Source organism: Echinops telfairi, unplaced genomic scaffold (assembly GCF_000313985.2).
Source record: "Echinops telfairi isolate 266 unplaced genomic scaffold, ASM31398v2 ScPeMD7_5592;HRSCAF=6446, whole genome shotgun sequence".
Classification (NCBI taxonomy): Eukaryota; Metazoa; Chordata; class Mammalia; order Afrosoricida; family Tenrecidae; genus Echinops; species Echinops telfairi.
This window is the reverse complement of record NW_022109491.1, coordinates 40,605,826-40,622,903: the sequence shown is the minus strand read 5'-3', so window position 1 is coordinate 40,622,903 and position 17,078 is coordinate 40,605,826. Positions and strand designations below refer to the sequence as shown.

Genomic DNA, 17,078 nt, shown 5'->3' with positions numbered 1-17,078 from the left:
ACAAAACAGCAACAACATCAAGCCACTGACAAAGAACAAATTAAAGCATACCAAGAAAGAAAAGCTTGTAGTTAGTTCAAGGATCGCTGGACTTTAAGAATGCTTTCCAGTCCAGCCTGTTGGGGCACCACGCCCTGTCCCCAAAGTCCACCCTCATCATTCCCTGGGAATTTTGCTGCTCCCCTCCCCTGCTGTTCTGCTGCACCCCCCCAATGCTTTGCCTCAGTGTAGCGGGATCAGATCGGGTGCAATTCCCACACTGTGTCTCTGGTGTTGTCCCCCGCAGGGCCATGGGCCAGTGAGGGGCATCATGTCTCATAGTGGGGCTGGCCACGTGGTCCTCTCTGTGGACTGGCTGCTCTAATTGGGGTCATCGTCCTCAAGGTCTGGTGGACCAGGGTGTGCTCCAGTCTCTCCTCCTCCCCCGACATCTGTTCCTGTGTGCTCTGGTCAGATATATCCTTCTCCTGGAGCTGCGGATTCAGTGCCATCCTTTGAAACAACTTCTTCTCCGGGGAGGGGCCGGGGCCAGCCTCAATATACATTTCTTGGAATATATAGATCACTTGGGTAGTATGGACATCTTCATATTATGAAATTTCCAATACTTGGCTATTCGATGTCTTCTTACGATTTTGTTTATTTTTAGAACGTTTTATAGTTTTCAGTATATAATTGCTCATCTGTGGTTTAGTTTAATCGTACATATTATTATTTTTATGCTATTGTAAATGTATTAAAAAACATTCCACTTTATTCATTGCTGTCATATAGGACCAGATTTTTGCGTTTATTTTGTACCCTACAATGTTGCTGAACTATTTATTAGCTCTAGTAGCTTTCTTGTGTTTTCTTTGTGATTGTATAGAATCATGTCAATATTGGTGGTTTTCTTTCTTTCTCCCTCCCTCCCTTACTTCCTTTGATACTTTTCATTCCCTAATTACTCTGTGTAGAACTTTCATTATAACATTGAGTAGCAATGGTGAAAATGAACATCATTGTCATAAGGTTGATCTTAGGGGGAAAATATTCCATCTTTCGCCATATAGTATGATGTTCTTACGTGACATTGAGTCTACCCAACTGATATAGTTTATTATGCCAGCCTGGCCAATAAATACAAGTAGGATTAACTGAAGGGCAGAGAGATAATGGCTCGGCGAGCCTCGCCTTTCTTGTCTCTTGCTCTTTGATCATCGGACCAGTGTGCGGCTGCCTTGCTCGTTCTTTGCCTCAATTTATAGGCTACACTACCTGTGGGATGCCTAGCCTGTGGACTGTGTCTCTGTAAGTTGAGGTCCCTTTAAGGCATCTCTGGAGCTGGGGACTGGCAGTTGGGACTGGTGGTTAGTTGACAGTTGGTGATCTGCCTTGTGATTGGCTGCTGTGCTGAGATAGCCTCACTCTCTATAAATAGAGGGGGATCTGGCAGCAGAGAGACGAGAAGGGCTGCTAGTCTCTCACAACTCTGAGCCATTAGTAGTGCTTATAATTTAACTGTTCATTTCTTATATTATATATTTATCTGTAACTTAACAGTTCATTTCTTGTTATATATCTAATCATCTTTATAAATAAAGATATTTAATTATCAGCAATTTGGTTTTATCTCTCTAGAGAACCCTGTCTAATACACCAATATATCGTGACGCATGCACAAAGGATCAAAGTGTTACCTCATTCCACTTGATAGCTGTGGTCAGTTGTGGATTGGACTGTTGTTACCATACAACTTTCAAAGACTGAGTTTTAGAAGTGGATTGTCAAGCATTTTTTTCTTAGGCTAGAAACTCTGCTGAAATCTCGTCAGCATTTTTGTTGTTGTTATTATTAGTCATCAAACAGTGAAAGGAAACACTGCTTGTCTTGCATTATCCTCACAATCATTTTTATGAGTTTGAGTTCTTTAGGCACTGTATCAATCAATTTTCCTGAGAGTCCTTTCACATCTTGCTTTAATATTTATTACATGTGAAACTGATTTTGGTAGCAATTGTACAATACTGCTTGATATGATTGAACTATCAAATGGTATGATGGCTGGACCAGCTCCTAATAAAATGGTCTGAAAACAAAAAGATTTATTACATCTGACTAGAGATGCATTTAGCCTTGGCCTACTGACTACTATAATATCTTCACTTAGAATGAGGATTTTCATATTTGCAGGGGAGAATAGGAGGGTTTTTTTGCCATATTTTTGTTGAAGAAGTATTGTTTTAAAAAATCATTTTATTGGGGGCTCGTACAACTCTTATCACAATCCATACATCCATCCATTGTGTCAAGCACATTTGTTGAATAAGTATTTTTCTGAAACTTATGGATTTTCTTTTCTAGGTTTCAGGTAATTTTCTGTCACACATGCACTGATAAGCATTCTGCTACAGACTGCCCAGATCTATCTCTTCAATGCAGAGAGACTTCCAGGTTTTGCCTATAGTCCCTCTTTCAGTATGGTGCCCTGGGAAACTTCAGGCAGTAAGCTGGGACAGCGATATGGTTAACTTACATGTTTTCTATTGTCCCCCGGTCCCACTAGATTATCCATCTTCTGTTGTCTGAGGTCTACTATATAAAACTTATTTTCTATATTTTGCTGCTTCTTTCTTTCTTTGATTCAAAAAAGACTATAAATTTTTTTCTGGTTCCACTGTCTCATTAAAATTAATTCCCTCCTTCCCTGCAAACCTGGAAATTCATTGTGAGAGTTAGGTTTTGCATCACCTTTGTGGAGCCACGATTCTCCCATAATATAATCATAATATAATTAACTCCTTGATGACATCTTCTGTGAGTAGCCAAGCAGTTGTGGGAAGATTGGGGTGCAGTACGAGTCCTTTAATCCCATCACAGCCTTGATACAATTGACAGGAAAATTCCTCAGGGGTGTGCCCTTCTCCTACTGAAACCGATTCTGTGAGAAGGCTTCTTCCTTCTTGTAGATGGATTTCCATCCTGCATCAATATCCAAGGCCTCCGGTTTTTTGGACTTGAGCCAGTGGCCTGCTCTATGCCTGCAAACCCTAGGTGCCATCATTAGCCTGTTGCCTGCCAAATCTTGAATTCATGCCACTGTTTAGCCTGATCCAAACCTGCTCACCGTGGATTCATTGACCTCTATCTCCACCTATGATCTAACTTTTTCCTTGTTCATCATCCTCCTTCCTGATTCACCAGCCCCGGCAGCTAGCTGAGTCAGGAGAGACCTCCAGCTTGACATAGGACCTAATGACTTAAATCAGGGCTTTTACAACTGTATCAGTGTGTTTTTTTTACACTACACTTGATCTTAGCCAAAGGGCCGAGAAGCGATTATGTTTTTTTTAAAATTTAAACATATATATAAAACAACACACATATAAATATATGTAACAACACACACACACACACACATATAATCATTAGTTTTGCTTCTCTAGAGACCCTAGCATAAAACCTTTGGTAATAGCAGTAGTTCTAGAGAAACGCAATCATAAAGATAAGTTTCTAAATTGTTTTCTAAAATTTGATTAGACCTCAAGGCCTCAGTTAGTATAGAAGAATCTGTCACCAGTAGTTTAAGAGGGTCCTGTTAACCCATGGTTTCAGGTAGCAAAGCTAATACACAAAATGTCATCAGTAGATGAAGCATTGATGAGAAGTGAGGCCCTGGATAATCATATGTTTGACGTATTTCTCCAGTTTTATCAGGATGAAGTGTATAGGGAAGCGATTGTTTGATGTACCTACAATAGACCGTCTGAAAACAAACAAACAAACAAACAAACAAACAAACAAAAACCAAAAAAACCCACAATAGACCGTCTGATAAAGAAGAGCTCAAGGCTTTAGAGGCACAGCTCAAGTGCTACTTGAAAGGCCTCAGTTTCTTTTTGTGACATGAAAGTTTAATCTTTTCTAAGGAAAGAGATGATATTGCTGAAAACCAAACTCATAGTCTTATCATAAGCATGGCAGAATTATAATGCCATTTGAAGCCTTGAACTGAGGTGTTGTCTGTTGTCAAAGTGAGGGCATTGATTAGGAAAAAAATGGGACCCCACATTTGGGGTGGGCATATGTAGGCAGGTAATCAGGAAGATGGGTCCTTTGAACCCCTACAATCCGTTGAGTCAAGTGAGCCAACAGTACTCAATCTCTCATCTGAGGAGATTAATCCTTTATTAGTAAAACCATAACTCCTTTTACTCACAATCGAGGTTAGCCCAATGTCACTTGCTGATATGGAACCTTGGTCTATATACTGAGCATGACCTGAGGCAGATGCTTTACTTTATGGAGAGTTTATTTTTAATTTTTATTTTGTTGAGAGTTGCCAGGAAACATGCTTACCCATTATTGTGTTTAGACCTTTAAGTAGACTTTAAGTTTTAATAAATCAAATATAAAATTCAGGTGGGATACAGGAAGAGGTACAGTATACTCCTAAAGAATTGCTAGAGCTTTCTAATATGTACACACAAAAACCTGGAGAATATGTGTGGGAGTGGTTATTAAATGTGTGTGGAAAGTGTTGAAAGGAATATAAGGTTAGATTACCCTGGGGTGTTTGATATAAGACTATATGCATGGACATCTACAGATTGGAATACATAGAAATGAAATTGACTATACCTGTGGGCTGAGACGATGGAGAAGCTTAATATCAGCAGCTATAGCCAGCCCAGGGGCTGACTGTGTAACAGACTATCATTTGCTCATATTTACGTTCAGATGAAGCTGTAGAAAATTAAAATAAATCCACAAGAGCCCCAAATGGCCTTGATTCTATCTGAATACCACCTGGATTTCGAGAACATCTCAAAAACAGATTTGCAACATTCAACACTAATGTCAGAAGACCTGATGAGCTGTGGGAGGAATTAAAAAACATCATTCATGAAGAAAGCACAAGGCCATTAAAAAGAAAGGAAAGAAAGAAAAGATCAATGTGCATGTCAGAAGAGAAACTTGCTCTTAATCATAGAGTAGCTAAAGCAAATGGGAAAAAATGATGGAGTCAAAGCTCTAAATAGAAAATTTCAAAGGGCAGCTTGAGAAGACAGTCATATATTATAATGAAATGTTCAAAGACCTAGAGTTAGAAAACTGAAAGGAGGAATACTCTCAATATGTCTTAAACTGAAAGAACTGAAGAAAAGCTTCAAGCCTCGAGTTGCAATCTTGAAAGATTCTATGGGCAAAATATTGACTGATGCAGGAAGTATCAAAGGAAGATGGAAAGAATACACAAATCCAGTATACCAAAAGCGAATTTTGGGAATGATGAGGGCAACAAATGTATAGATGTGCTTTACACAATTGATCTATGTATTGTGATGAATTGTATGAGCCCCAATAAATTGATTAAAAAAAAAATGATTCCATTTTACGAGATAGCATATGAGCAAGATCCAGTGGTCTGAAGGGAGAAGTTCAAGCTGCATTGAAAGAATTAATCAAAAACAAGGATTCAGGAATGCACACTGGAACATTTAAATACGCTGATGAGGAACTGGAAGCATTTACTTGTCTATGCCAAGAAGCTTGGCAGACAGTTACTTGGCTAACTGACGGGGAGACATACATATTTGTGCCCATTCTAAAGAATGGTGACGTAATCAAATGCTCAAATTATAGAACAATATCATTGATATCGCATGCAAGCAAAATTTTACTGAAGATTATCCAACCACAGTTGCAGCAGTACATTGACAGGGAGCAGCCATAGGTGCAGGCCAGATTCAGAAGAGGACATGGAACAAGAGCTGTTAGATAGATCTTGATTCAAAGTAGAGAATACCAGGAATATATTTACTTGGGCTTTAGTCACTATGCAAAGGCGTTCACGTGTGTGGATCATAAAACCTATGGATAACCATGGAAAGAATGGGAATTTGGAGAACACTTCATTGTACTCATGTGGAACTTGAACGTGGATCAAGAGGCAGTTGTGTGAACAGAAAAAGGGAATATTGTTTGGTTTAAAATCAGTAAAGGTATGTGGTAGTTACATAATCTGTTGTCAATGTGAGACTTAAGAATGAAGGGGTAGACTTTAGCGGGTCAATCAGGTCAGCTAGATGACCTCATTTGGAGGTGCGAAGGAGATAAATAGCTCGCTGGAGGCTGGACACACTGATTCCCTGCAAGACATTCCTGTTGAGAAGACACTTGGAGCTACACTAGAGCCCTGGAGTTGAAGGAGACCCCTACCAGTGTTGAGAAGCTTCTACTGGTTCCAAAAGACTTTCCACCCACTGGCCTGTAATCTTCCTGTATTCAGCATCTTTGCATGTGTTTCATGAGTTAAAGAGGAATTTATAGATAGGTATCAGATGTATAGGCTAATATCGGACTTATGAATTTGACCTGGACTGGGCTGGGATGTTTTCTTGATCTGGACTGAGCATTATCCAATTGCTCTTGTATATGAAACGCTATTTTATATACATATGTCACTGGATTTGTTTCTCTAATATACCCAGACTAACACAAGGTGGATGTCAGGGCCATATCCTCTTACCATACTTATTCTATTTGTATGTTGAGAAAATCATCAGAAATCCTGGATTATATGAAGAATTCAGCATCACGACTGGAGGAAGACTTATTAATAATCTGTAATATGCAAATGATATAATTTGCTTGTTGAAAGTGAGAAGGACTTGAATCACTTGCTGATGAAGATTAAGAATTGCAGCATTTGATATGGATTGCAACTCAATGTAAAGAAATAAAAAATCCTTACAACTGGACCAATAGGTAACATCATGAGCGAGAAAAGATTGGAGTTGTCAAGAATTTCACCTTGCTTGGTTTCACAGTCAGTGCTGATGGATAAATCAGCTGCACAAGACCACTGTAGAGTGTTGAAAAACAAGGATGTTGCTTAGAGGACTAAGGTGTACCTGACCCAAGCCATGGTATTTTCATTTGTGTCATATGCATTTGAAAGTTGAACATTGAATAAAGAAGACCACAGAAAAACTAATAGCTTCGAATTGTGGTGTTAGTGATGAATACTGGAAGTCCCCTTAGACTGCTAAAGGGTAAACAGATCTGTCTTAGGGAAGTAGTCCCAGAATGCTTCTTAGAGGCAAGAATGGCAAGACTTCATCTTACATACTTTGGACATGCCATTAGGTGATACCAGTCTCTGGAGAAGGACATCATGTTTGGTAAAGTGGAGGGGCAGGAAAAAAGAGGAAGCCCCTCAAGTAGAGGGATGGACACAGTGGCTGTAACAATAGCCACCGTCATAGGAAAATTTGTGAGACTGGCTCACAACTGAGCAGTGCTTTGTTCTATTGTGCACATGGTCACTGAGTATGAACCGACTTGATGGCTCCTTACAACAAACATCTAAAACAATCCACCTGTTAAGTCACTTTTCCTGAGAGCAAAGCTATTCACATCCCTGGTCTCTGGTCAGACAGGATTCACCAGACACTTAATTCACATGGGGACCTTGCAAACAGATTTTGGGCTTTCACTGTCATCCATAGCATTCTGCAAACTGGTGCTTAATTTTTGCTCTAATGACATTCCCTCCTCTGGTCTATTATTTACAATCCTTGAATCATGTAGACCTGGTGGGCTTGTTCTGTGTGGATTTCCCTGACACCTCCTTTACCTGTCTCCTTTTTGAAAAATAAGCCTTAAAGACCCCAGATAGTATTCTTTCTGATAACAGGGCATCATTTGGATTTTTCTTCCTGGTTTGCTCTAGTACCCATATTGCCAGTGATCTCTTAATGAGGACAAGTATCGAGTAGGGTCATATCACAAGAACTTAGATTAAGACTATGATTAAGTATGTGCTCAAAATTCATTTATATGTCTATGATTTATATACGTCCCTGATTCACTTTAGAGACATCAATATCATTTTTTGTAGGCACCATTATAAATCATCCCCTTTGGGTATATGGTAATAGAAAGCAGTTTTTAAGTTCAGCGAAGAAGCAATCAGGATGGTCATATCCTCCTATGTATTTTTCATCCACAACAATGTGCTTTGATTACTAAGGTCCCTGAGGATTGTTGTGAACTTTATGAATCACTAAATCACATCATTTTGAGACTAATGTTAGAGTCACACTTCTTTGAAAAAGTAAATTTATTATTTTTGTTTTGTCATTCACAACAGTTTTACTTTTTCTCTACTGAATGCAATATTTCATTGCAGTGACCACACAGAATGCACAGACAATATTAATAAGGTTTACAAAGGAGGTTATTCACTTCCAATGCAGGTGAGAAATGAACAAAAGGTGTTACAAAACTCTTACATGGTTGCTAATAAATACCCACACAAAGGGCTTACCATTCCATTATAAGCCTCAACAGGAAGGCATTCAGCTCAAGCTCTGTGGGTCAGCGAGGGCAGCTACCCCAGTTAAGTGCCCAGATCCATTCCATTGCATAAGCTAGCGTCCTGCCCTCAAACACTCGGCGTTCCTTGCTCTGTGGGCTAGAAAGTCCAACACTCTATCTCATTCCCTGTCTCCCGACGTGGCTGCTGCTCCTCTGCCACTCCTCAGATGTCCAAGCTCTTCTGGGTCAAGGACATTCATTGCGTGGCTCACTCCTGGCTCTTGCTGGTAGTGAGATTTCCCTCTTCTGCTTCTCAGAGGTCTCATGTCTAGCAGAAGGGCTATGGCAAGAAACTTGCTAACAGTTAATCGTTGGTGAATTCTATCTAACCACACGCACAGAGAACAAGTTTGTTTCTTGGGCCCTGCAGAGACTTTGTAGATGATTCACATTAAAGAATTCACTGACACCTTGTTCTTGGGTGCCTCAAGTCAGTTCTGACTCACAGCGACCTGCGTACAACAGAACAAAACGAAACACTTGTTCAGTCCTGTGCCATCCTCACTATTTTGTTATGTTTCTGTTCATTGTCACTGTATCAGCCCATCTTGTTGCGAATCGTCTTCTCCTTTACCAAGCATGATGTCCTTTTCCAGGGACTGGTCTGATAAGGCATTATTTGCCTTCAGAGAGAGGTTTGTTTGTTCTTTTGATAGTCCACTTTCAACATTCTTTGCCAACACCATAATTCAGCTGCATCCATTCTTCTCGGTCTTCTTTATTATTTGTCTGGCTTTTATATGTATATTTGGTGATTGAAAATCCCATGGCTTGCATTGGGTGTATCTCAGCCTTCAAAGTGACATGCTTGCAATTCACTTGGAAGAAGTTTATTGCAGCAGATTTGCTGAATGCAGATTCCTTCTTTGGTTTCTTCACTGCTGCTTCCATCAGGATTGACTCTAGAACCAAGTCAAGTGTAAGAGTTGGCAGCTTTGTTGTTTTTTATCATGATCTTCTCTGTAAGGCTTTGGTTTATCATCCTTACTGAAGGCTGCTGTCCTTGATCTTTGTCAGTAAGTTGCATGGCCTCCTTGTTTTCAGCTAGCAGAATTGTGTCATCGCCACGTTGGAGCTTGTTAGTAAGCTTTCCTCCACCTTAAAGCCAAGTTCTTCTTAGCCTACTTGGATTATTTGCCCAGCACACGTCGCAATAAGTATACTGAAAGGATAGAACCATTTGTACATCTTTCCTGGTTTTACACCAGGCAGTATTCCCTTATTTTGTGAATAACTCCCTCTTGGCCTATGTACAGGTTCTTCATAAGTACAATGTAGTGTTCATTAATTCCTGTTCTCAATGTTTTCTATAACTTAGGAGCCACACAGTCGAATGCCTTTGTATAGTCAATAAAACACAAGCGGACATTTTCTATTCTTCTCTGCTTTCAGCCAAGGTTTGTCTTACTTTTCCAATGATACCCCTTGGGCTGTAGCTTGAACCAGCTTGAATTGTCATCAGTTTCCTGTCAGAGTCCCATTTCAACCATATTTGAATGATCTTCAGCAAAAGTTTACTTGCATGTAATTTTAAATGATATTGTTTGATAATTGTACATTCTGTTGAGTCATCTTTCTTTGGAATGGGAACAAATATGGACTTCTCCCTTTGGTGAGACTTAATGTAAATTAAAACTCAGTATGACACTGGGCAAATAATGTCTTTTCAACATAGGGAAGTTTGACCCTCTAATTTATTTTGTGGTTTATGGAAAATGTGTATGCTTCAGGCACAGTTCAATTCAATGAAGGCACAGGCCCATTCAGTTGCTTTAGATCTTGTAATTGAAAACCAAAACTTCATGCATCTTGGAGTTTATGATTATTATTTTTTTAATCATTTTATTGGGGGCTCTTATAGGTCTTATCACAATCCATACATCCATTCATTGTGTCAAGCACAGTTGTACATATGTTGCCATCATCATTTTTACAGCATTTTCTTTTTACTTGGGCCCTTGTTATCAGCTCATTCCCCCCTTCAGCCCCCCCCCATCCCTGTTTTTGTGCTCATTATTGTTGTTGCATATCTATCTAGATAAGACAGGTGGGAAAAACATTCCGGAGGAGAAAACAACGGGATCAATGGTTCTAGGGGGACATGGGAGAGGTTAGGGAGAGGAAGGGAGGTGCCAAGAAAACCAGGGACAAGGGAACAAAAAGCGATGTAAAATCGATGGCAAGGAGGGCATAGGATGCCTGATAGGGCGTGATTAAGGACAATGTAACCGAGAGGAATTACTGAAACTTGAACAAAGGCTGAACATGATAGTGGGACAAGAGGAAAGTAAAAGGAAATAGAGGAAAGAATTGGGAGGCAAAGGACATTTATAGAGGTCTAAAAACAGGCATGTACATATGTAAATATATTTATATATTTGATAATGATAGGAAAGCAGTTTATTTGAAGAAGGCAGATATGATCTATAAACTATAGTATAAAGCACTATAAAGGGAATTTAGACTGGTAATAGCGTTTCTGGTTGCAATCTTAAATAGGCCTCATCAGGGAGGATATTTGAGCAGATGAAAGGCTTAGGTATTTGAGACACTAGGCTTCCAGATTGAGGGAACAGTCGGGACAAAGACATGTTCTTATGCCTTCTTCTCATGTTTGTGTTACTGCAAGAGACTGTTGTAGATTGAGGCAGGAGTAAGATTTAGTGGTTGGATGGGGGCTGAACAGAAGTAAGGATCAGACCATATGGAATCTTACATTTGTGTGGAGACACTAGTTTGTACACTAGCATACCATACAAGAAGGTTTTCAGGGTGTGAGAAGAAGATTATCATTATCTGACTTTTGTTTTATAAGAATTTCAGTGGCTGGTGTGTTGAAAATAAATGGTGGACAGGACAGGGTAAGCCAAGCATGAAAATGTTGAAATTCGCTAGGGACCATTGCAACAATCCAGGTGATAGATGATGATGGTTTAGAGTCCTGCTTGCTTAAGCCTTAGGCTGAAGATGGTAGCAGGGATGGCAAGTGGTCAAATTTTGGATATATATTTTATGGTAGTATTAGGCTGAGTTTTCTAGAGGAACAAAACCAGTGACAGTCATGTATACATAAGAAATAATTTTATATCAGGATGAATTTTTATATCAATAAAGTAGCCCAGGGCAGTCTAACTCATGCATGGGTCAGTTTCTAGTGGGAGCCCCCTCCCTACTCACCCTTCTGCCAGTTGATGAAACTGCAAAATGAAGTAGGAAGCAAGGAGACCACAGGCTAGTAGGTGCAGCCTTGTGCGGATCCCGAGTCAGCAGGAACGTGACTGCATACTGACAGCTGTCAGGGACAATCGGCAGCATGGCCCAGGCATCAGATGCAGAATCCAGGAAATACAGAAGTCACAGAGACAGCAGAGACAAAGACAGTTCTCCACAGTATCTCATGTCAAAAGCCTATGCCTTGAAGGAGACATCATTAGGCTTTATCCTGATTCAGAGGTTGAACGTCAGCCATCCCTTCTCACAGGTGCATCAAGCTGATATAAAATCTAACCATACAAAATCCAATCATCACCTAGAGCCATTGGAGTTTTCTTTCTTGATTGTACTACACTTTTTATTGTCAATTAGGTCTAAAGAGAGATCATATTTTATATTCAATCAACCATATGCCGATTCAACTCAACCAGTTCAATCCCTTCAATTTACCATCACACATCCCACTCTTGTACTTCCTTATTCCATTCCTCCTTTATTCTCAACCCTCTAAACTCTGTTTGGTTAAGTGCTGCCCTTTCGATTTTAAATGGAGGTGGATTCAATTCCAGGCCTGAAGGGTGAGGGCCACAGTCTTGGGACTTCCACCAGTGTCTGTATGACCAGTGAACTTGGTCTCTTTTGTGATTTTGGATTGTGTTTCACAATTTTCTCCATGCAGGGCCTGCTAATGTGAACCTTTTCAGAGTACTTGGGAGTGGTAGCCCGGCACCATCTATAGTTCTTTTCTCCGGGTTTTGGAGACTGATATTTACATGGTCCATTAGTCCCATTGGATTCATTAGTTCTGTGCTTCTTTTGTTTTCTTCATTTTTTTCTTCTCTGGATAGGGAGAGACCAATAATTTCACATTAAAGGACTTGTCACAAGCTTTTAAGACCCTAGTACAGTGGTTCTCAACCTTCTAATACAGATCCTCATGTTGTGGTGACCCCCCAACCATAAAATTATTTTCATTGTTACATCGTAAGTGTACTTTTGCTACTGTTGTGAATCAGGCGACCCCTGTGAAAGGGTCATTCGACCCCCCCAAAGGGGTCACAGCCCACAGGTTGAGAACCACTGCCCTAGTAGCTATTCACTAAATTATATAGAGAGCACTGTTTTAGTGAATTATGTTATGCCAGTTGACCTTTGTGTTCCCAGAGATGCCCCAGGCCCAGTGACTCATCCCGCAAGGTGTTTGGTGATGTCTGAGAAGTTTTCATAACTTGTCTTTTGTATCCTTTACCACTTTCATGGATATATTTGCAGCACCCTGGCTGACTTGTTTCTTCCTTGTAACTTTCTGTGAAGGGTTGTCCATTTGTCTACAGATGAGTGTTGTGTCTTCACTGCATTCACATAGATTTAATTGTTTGCCTTGGGCCATCTGATGCCTGATACCTGATCCCATGGACACCATGTGATCACACAGGCTAGTGGGGTTTTTACATGTGGCCTTTGCTGCTTCCCTCCTAGATGGCTGCTTGTTTAACTTCCAGCCTTTAAGACCCCAGACACTGTATCTTTTAATAGCCGGCACCATCAGCTTTCTTGGCACCACATTTGCTTATGCATCTATTTTTTTCTTCAGCAATCATGCCAGGAAGGTGAGCATCACAGAAAGCCAGGTTATTAGAACAAAGTCTTTTTGCATTGAGGGGGTACTTGAGTGGAGACCCAATGTCCGTCTGCTACTTTAATACTTAACATTTAAATATATGTACATAGACCTATATCCCTATCGCTATAAATATATTTGCATATGTACTTGCCTATATTTATACCTCTATAAATATCTTTTATCTCCTACTTCTTTCCTCTATTTCTTTTTACTTTCCTCCTGTCCCACTAAAATGTTCAACCTTCATTCAACTCTCAGTAATTCTTCTCGACTACATTGCACTTAATCAAACCCCACTGGGATTTTTTAATTGGGGTAAACTTTTTTCTAAAAACTTTCTCTTTGTAGAGTTGGAAGCACGAAAGAAGATGGTATTGGCACTGCATTTAATTTTCTGGAAAGTGATTTTAAAATGTTAATATAGTTTGTAGCAAAAGCTTGCATAGATTTAAACAGTTTAAAATGATTTCAGAATCAGTATGACATTTAATATGATGACCAACTGTTTTATATTCAAGTTTTTAATAGTAAGGAAAGTTTATATTTTCAGTATTAATATATATAAAATGACATTTAAAGATAAGCCTTCCTGTGAATATTTTAAAAATATTTTCATCAGCTTATACTTCATGTATCATAGTCATTCAGTCATATGAAGATATCACCACCTATCACCACAATTAATTTCAGAACATTTTCTTTTTGTATCATTGTTAGCTTCCCATTTTCCTCCATTCTTTCTTCCCTTGCCCTTAGACATTCTTGTTGAAGGCTCTATAGAGCTGCCTATCCTGGATTTCATATACAGAAAATCATACAAAGCACAAAGAGGAAACAAGTACCCCACCCCCCCAAATAAATGCCAAACCAAAACATACTAACAAAAAATACAACAAAAACACAATGACTGGACAAAACATAGTAAAACTTCATTCAAAAAGAAAGCAAAAATTTTAAAAGCTGAAAATTTAAAATGGGCCCAAAGAGAAATAAAAAAAGAGCAACCTTTCAGTTGCTCTTTTGAGCCATATATGTTTCTATATTTTCAGATTTTGTTTTTCCATTTTATTAATAGTTAGATCTTAAGACTTCAGTATATGTTATTAGAAATCAAATTTAATCTAACTACATCTGCCATAATTGGTTTGCAATGCTCCCTGTCTGATAGCAAGCTATTCACACCCCTCCGCTATGATCGGAGGTGATCTTGTAAATATTTAAAAATGCCTAGATTATTTAAAAATGTGTATAGATGACAGCAGCAAAATTATTTTGTTTAGAATAAAACATTAATAAAAATAAAATTAGGAACATTTTGTAAAATAACACTGATTCTAGGTACTATAAATGAACTCAAATTTTATAGCAGGAATTCAGAAATATTAGATTAAGCTTCAAATTCTTTCTTGACTAGTTAATTTATTGTTTTTCATTTTCACATGAAGAGAAGTTTTTTCTTATCAAATTCCTTTTCTAGGAGGAAGTGCTAAAATCTATTCCAAACCATACTGCCATAAAGTTGATTCCTCTTATATAGCAAACAACCTCATCTTTCTCCTGTAGAGTGATTGGTGGGTTTGAACCACCTATCTTGACATAAGCAGTCCAACCCTTAACCCAGTGGTTCTCAACCTTCCTAATGCCATGATCCTTTAATACAGTTCTCATGTTGTGGTGACCCTCCAACCATAAAATTATTTTCATTGCTACTTCATAACTGTCATTTTGCTACTCTTATGAATCTGGCGACTCCTGTGAAAGGGTTATTCAACCCCCAAAGGTGTCACGATCCACAGGTTGAGAACCACTGCCTTAACCTATTATACTATCAGTTGTAGTTTTTCTTCTTCTTCTTTCTAATATGTCCCCAGTTCACCTTTATGTATGTATTGGAAATTAATATTAAGCATAACCTTTCAGTTGCTCTTTTGAGCCATATATGTTTCTATATTTTTAGATTTTGCTTTTCCATTTTATTAATAGTTGGATCTTAAGACTTCAGTATATGTTACTAGAATTTTTAGCTTTAGAATGGTTGGAAGAGTAAAAATGAAAATAGGGAGTGGGAAATGCACAAACAGTTTTACATTTAAAAAAAATTCATGCATAGCTTGCAAAGATGTTTAAGAACTTGGATATGAATGGAGATGAAGTGACTTGATTATTATAGTAACTGCTTATTACATTATTACTTGCTTTGTCAAATTACATCGGAAATGGGGTAGTTCATTATCTAGCATACTATTTGAAATCTTTGTAAATAAGTCTTATGTTGTTAGCTAACTACCTATGTATTGACTTTTGTATGTTGAAACTTGTAGTTTAGGGTTTAAAAATCACTTTTGGAGTAAGTGAAGAAACTCACTGTAAACTCAGCCCGATTTTTCCTAAGTGCCACAGAGTCATGCTGGTATTATGAACTTTTATACATCCCTTAAATTTTTAATGTAGTGGGCTTTATGGGAGTTGGTTAGTAATTGCAGGTTGTAGGTAAGTTGGCCGTCCACAACCTGGGAACAGCTTGTATTTCTCATGGGAACCAACAAGCTCAGCAGTTTGCAACCATCAGCTGATGCATTCAGGAAAGATGAGGCTTTCTGTTCCCATAGAGATTGATAGTCTGAAACCCACAGGAGCAGTGCTACTCTGTCTTATAGGGTAGCTTTGAGTCAGAATTGACTCAGCAGTGAGTTTATTTTTTTGCTATTTTTTGCTAAATACAGATTTATGTTTATGTGCAAGATTTTTTCCTATTGCCTTAACATATTATTTATGTAGGAGAAGATGATACTTCGACCTTTTAAAAGAATATATTTTTTGTTGTTAGCTTTTTAGTTGGAGAAGGAGCCTACAGATGGGCACTAGATCATGGGATATCCTCTTGCCCTCCTAACATCATGAATACAAGTGAGTAAAAACTTAAAACAAAATTAAGCATATGATTATATATACCTGAAAGCGTTTCATTGCTTCTGTTAAGATCCAGATATTAAAAATGTTCACAGAAGAAAGTGTATATGTTGAGATAAGTACAGTTAAAAGATAGGTAAAAAATTATTTAAGTCACCTTTATATTTCTGAGTTGCTGCCACTACCATTGATTTCTGATGATTTTATAAAAGAATCACAAATAATCCCTTTTAGGTTACTTAATAATTACGCACCATTCCCAAAGAAATGGAGAGAAAAAGCATATGTAACTACCCTGAGTCGAGGAATTATTTTTCTAAGTATAAGTGCAGAAGAAGGAACAACAAAAGTATGACTATATAATTGCTAAAACTGAAAAATTCTTGTCACAAAGATATTACTGCTCTTAAGTGTCTAGTGAAAAGACATAATACACTGAGGGCACAAATACAAGTTGGCAATGATTTTCGAGGGCAGTTGAAGTATAAATTAAATCCTTAAATATGTTCTACTTCTAGAAACTTTTATTTGGAAATATAGATGGTTGTTCAGTGAGCATTATTAAGAATATATACATTTTTTGAATTATATATCTAACACAGAAGAATATGAGTAATTAAATTACCCTATATTCTTTAAGGAAATTTTTCAGTGACTAGAGCTATTTATGGCAAGTAAAGCCTGCTGATGATTAAATTTGATGATTAGGTAAAAGGAAGAGAGCACATGTGTATATATTACACATTTATTTTTAAAAGAAATGACAACTTATATTTTATGCATAAGAAGGAAATAGGAAAAACATCATAGTTGTGTTTTATTAAAATTCTATTGCTAACCTGGTCTATAAATCAAATTTGTAGCTAACTAAAAAAACAAATGGAGAATCATTAATTCAAGGAAATCAAGATTCATAAGAAAGATGATTCTGTTTTGTGGTGTCGTAGTTAGGTGCCCTTGAGCCAGT

At 38.2% G+C, this 17,078-nt stretch overlaps 1 protein-coding gene across 3 annotated transcripts in view; it reads left to right on the top strand.

Annotated features, from left to right (window-relative positions):
• TASP1 (taspase 1) overlaps positions 1–17,078 on the top strand; it is a 311,341-nt gene that overhangs the window by 77,771 nt on the left and 216,492 nt on the right. For all 3 annotated transcript variants that reach the window (XR_006680566.1, XM_004698159.2, XM_045295276.1), the window contains exon 7: positions 16,029–16,108. Coding sequence is in view for 2 of the 3 variants with exons in the window: in XM_004698159.2 (XP_004698216.1) it covers positions 16,029–16,108 (80 nt within the window). In the remaining variant the exon portion in view is untranslated. The remainder of the gene's footprint in view (positions 1–16,028; positions 16,109–17,078) is intronic.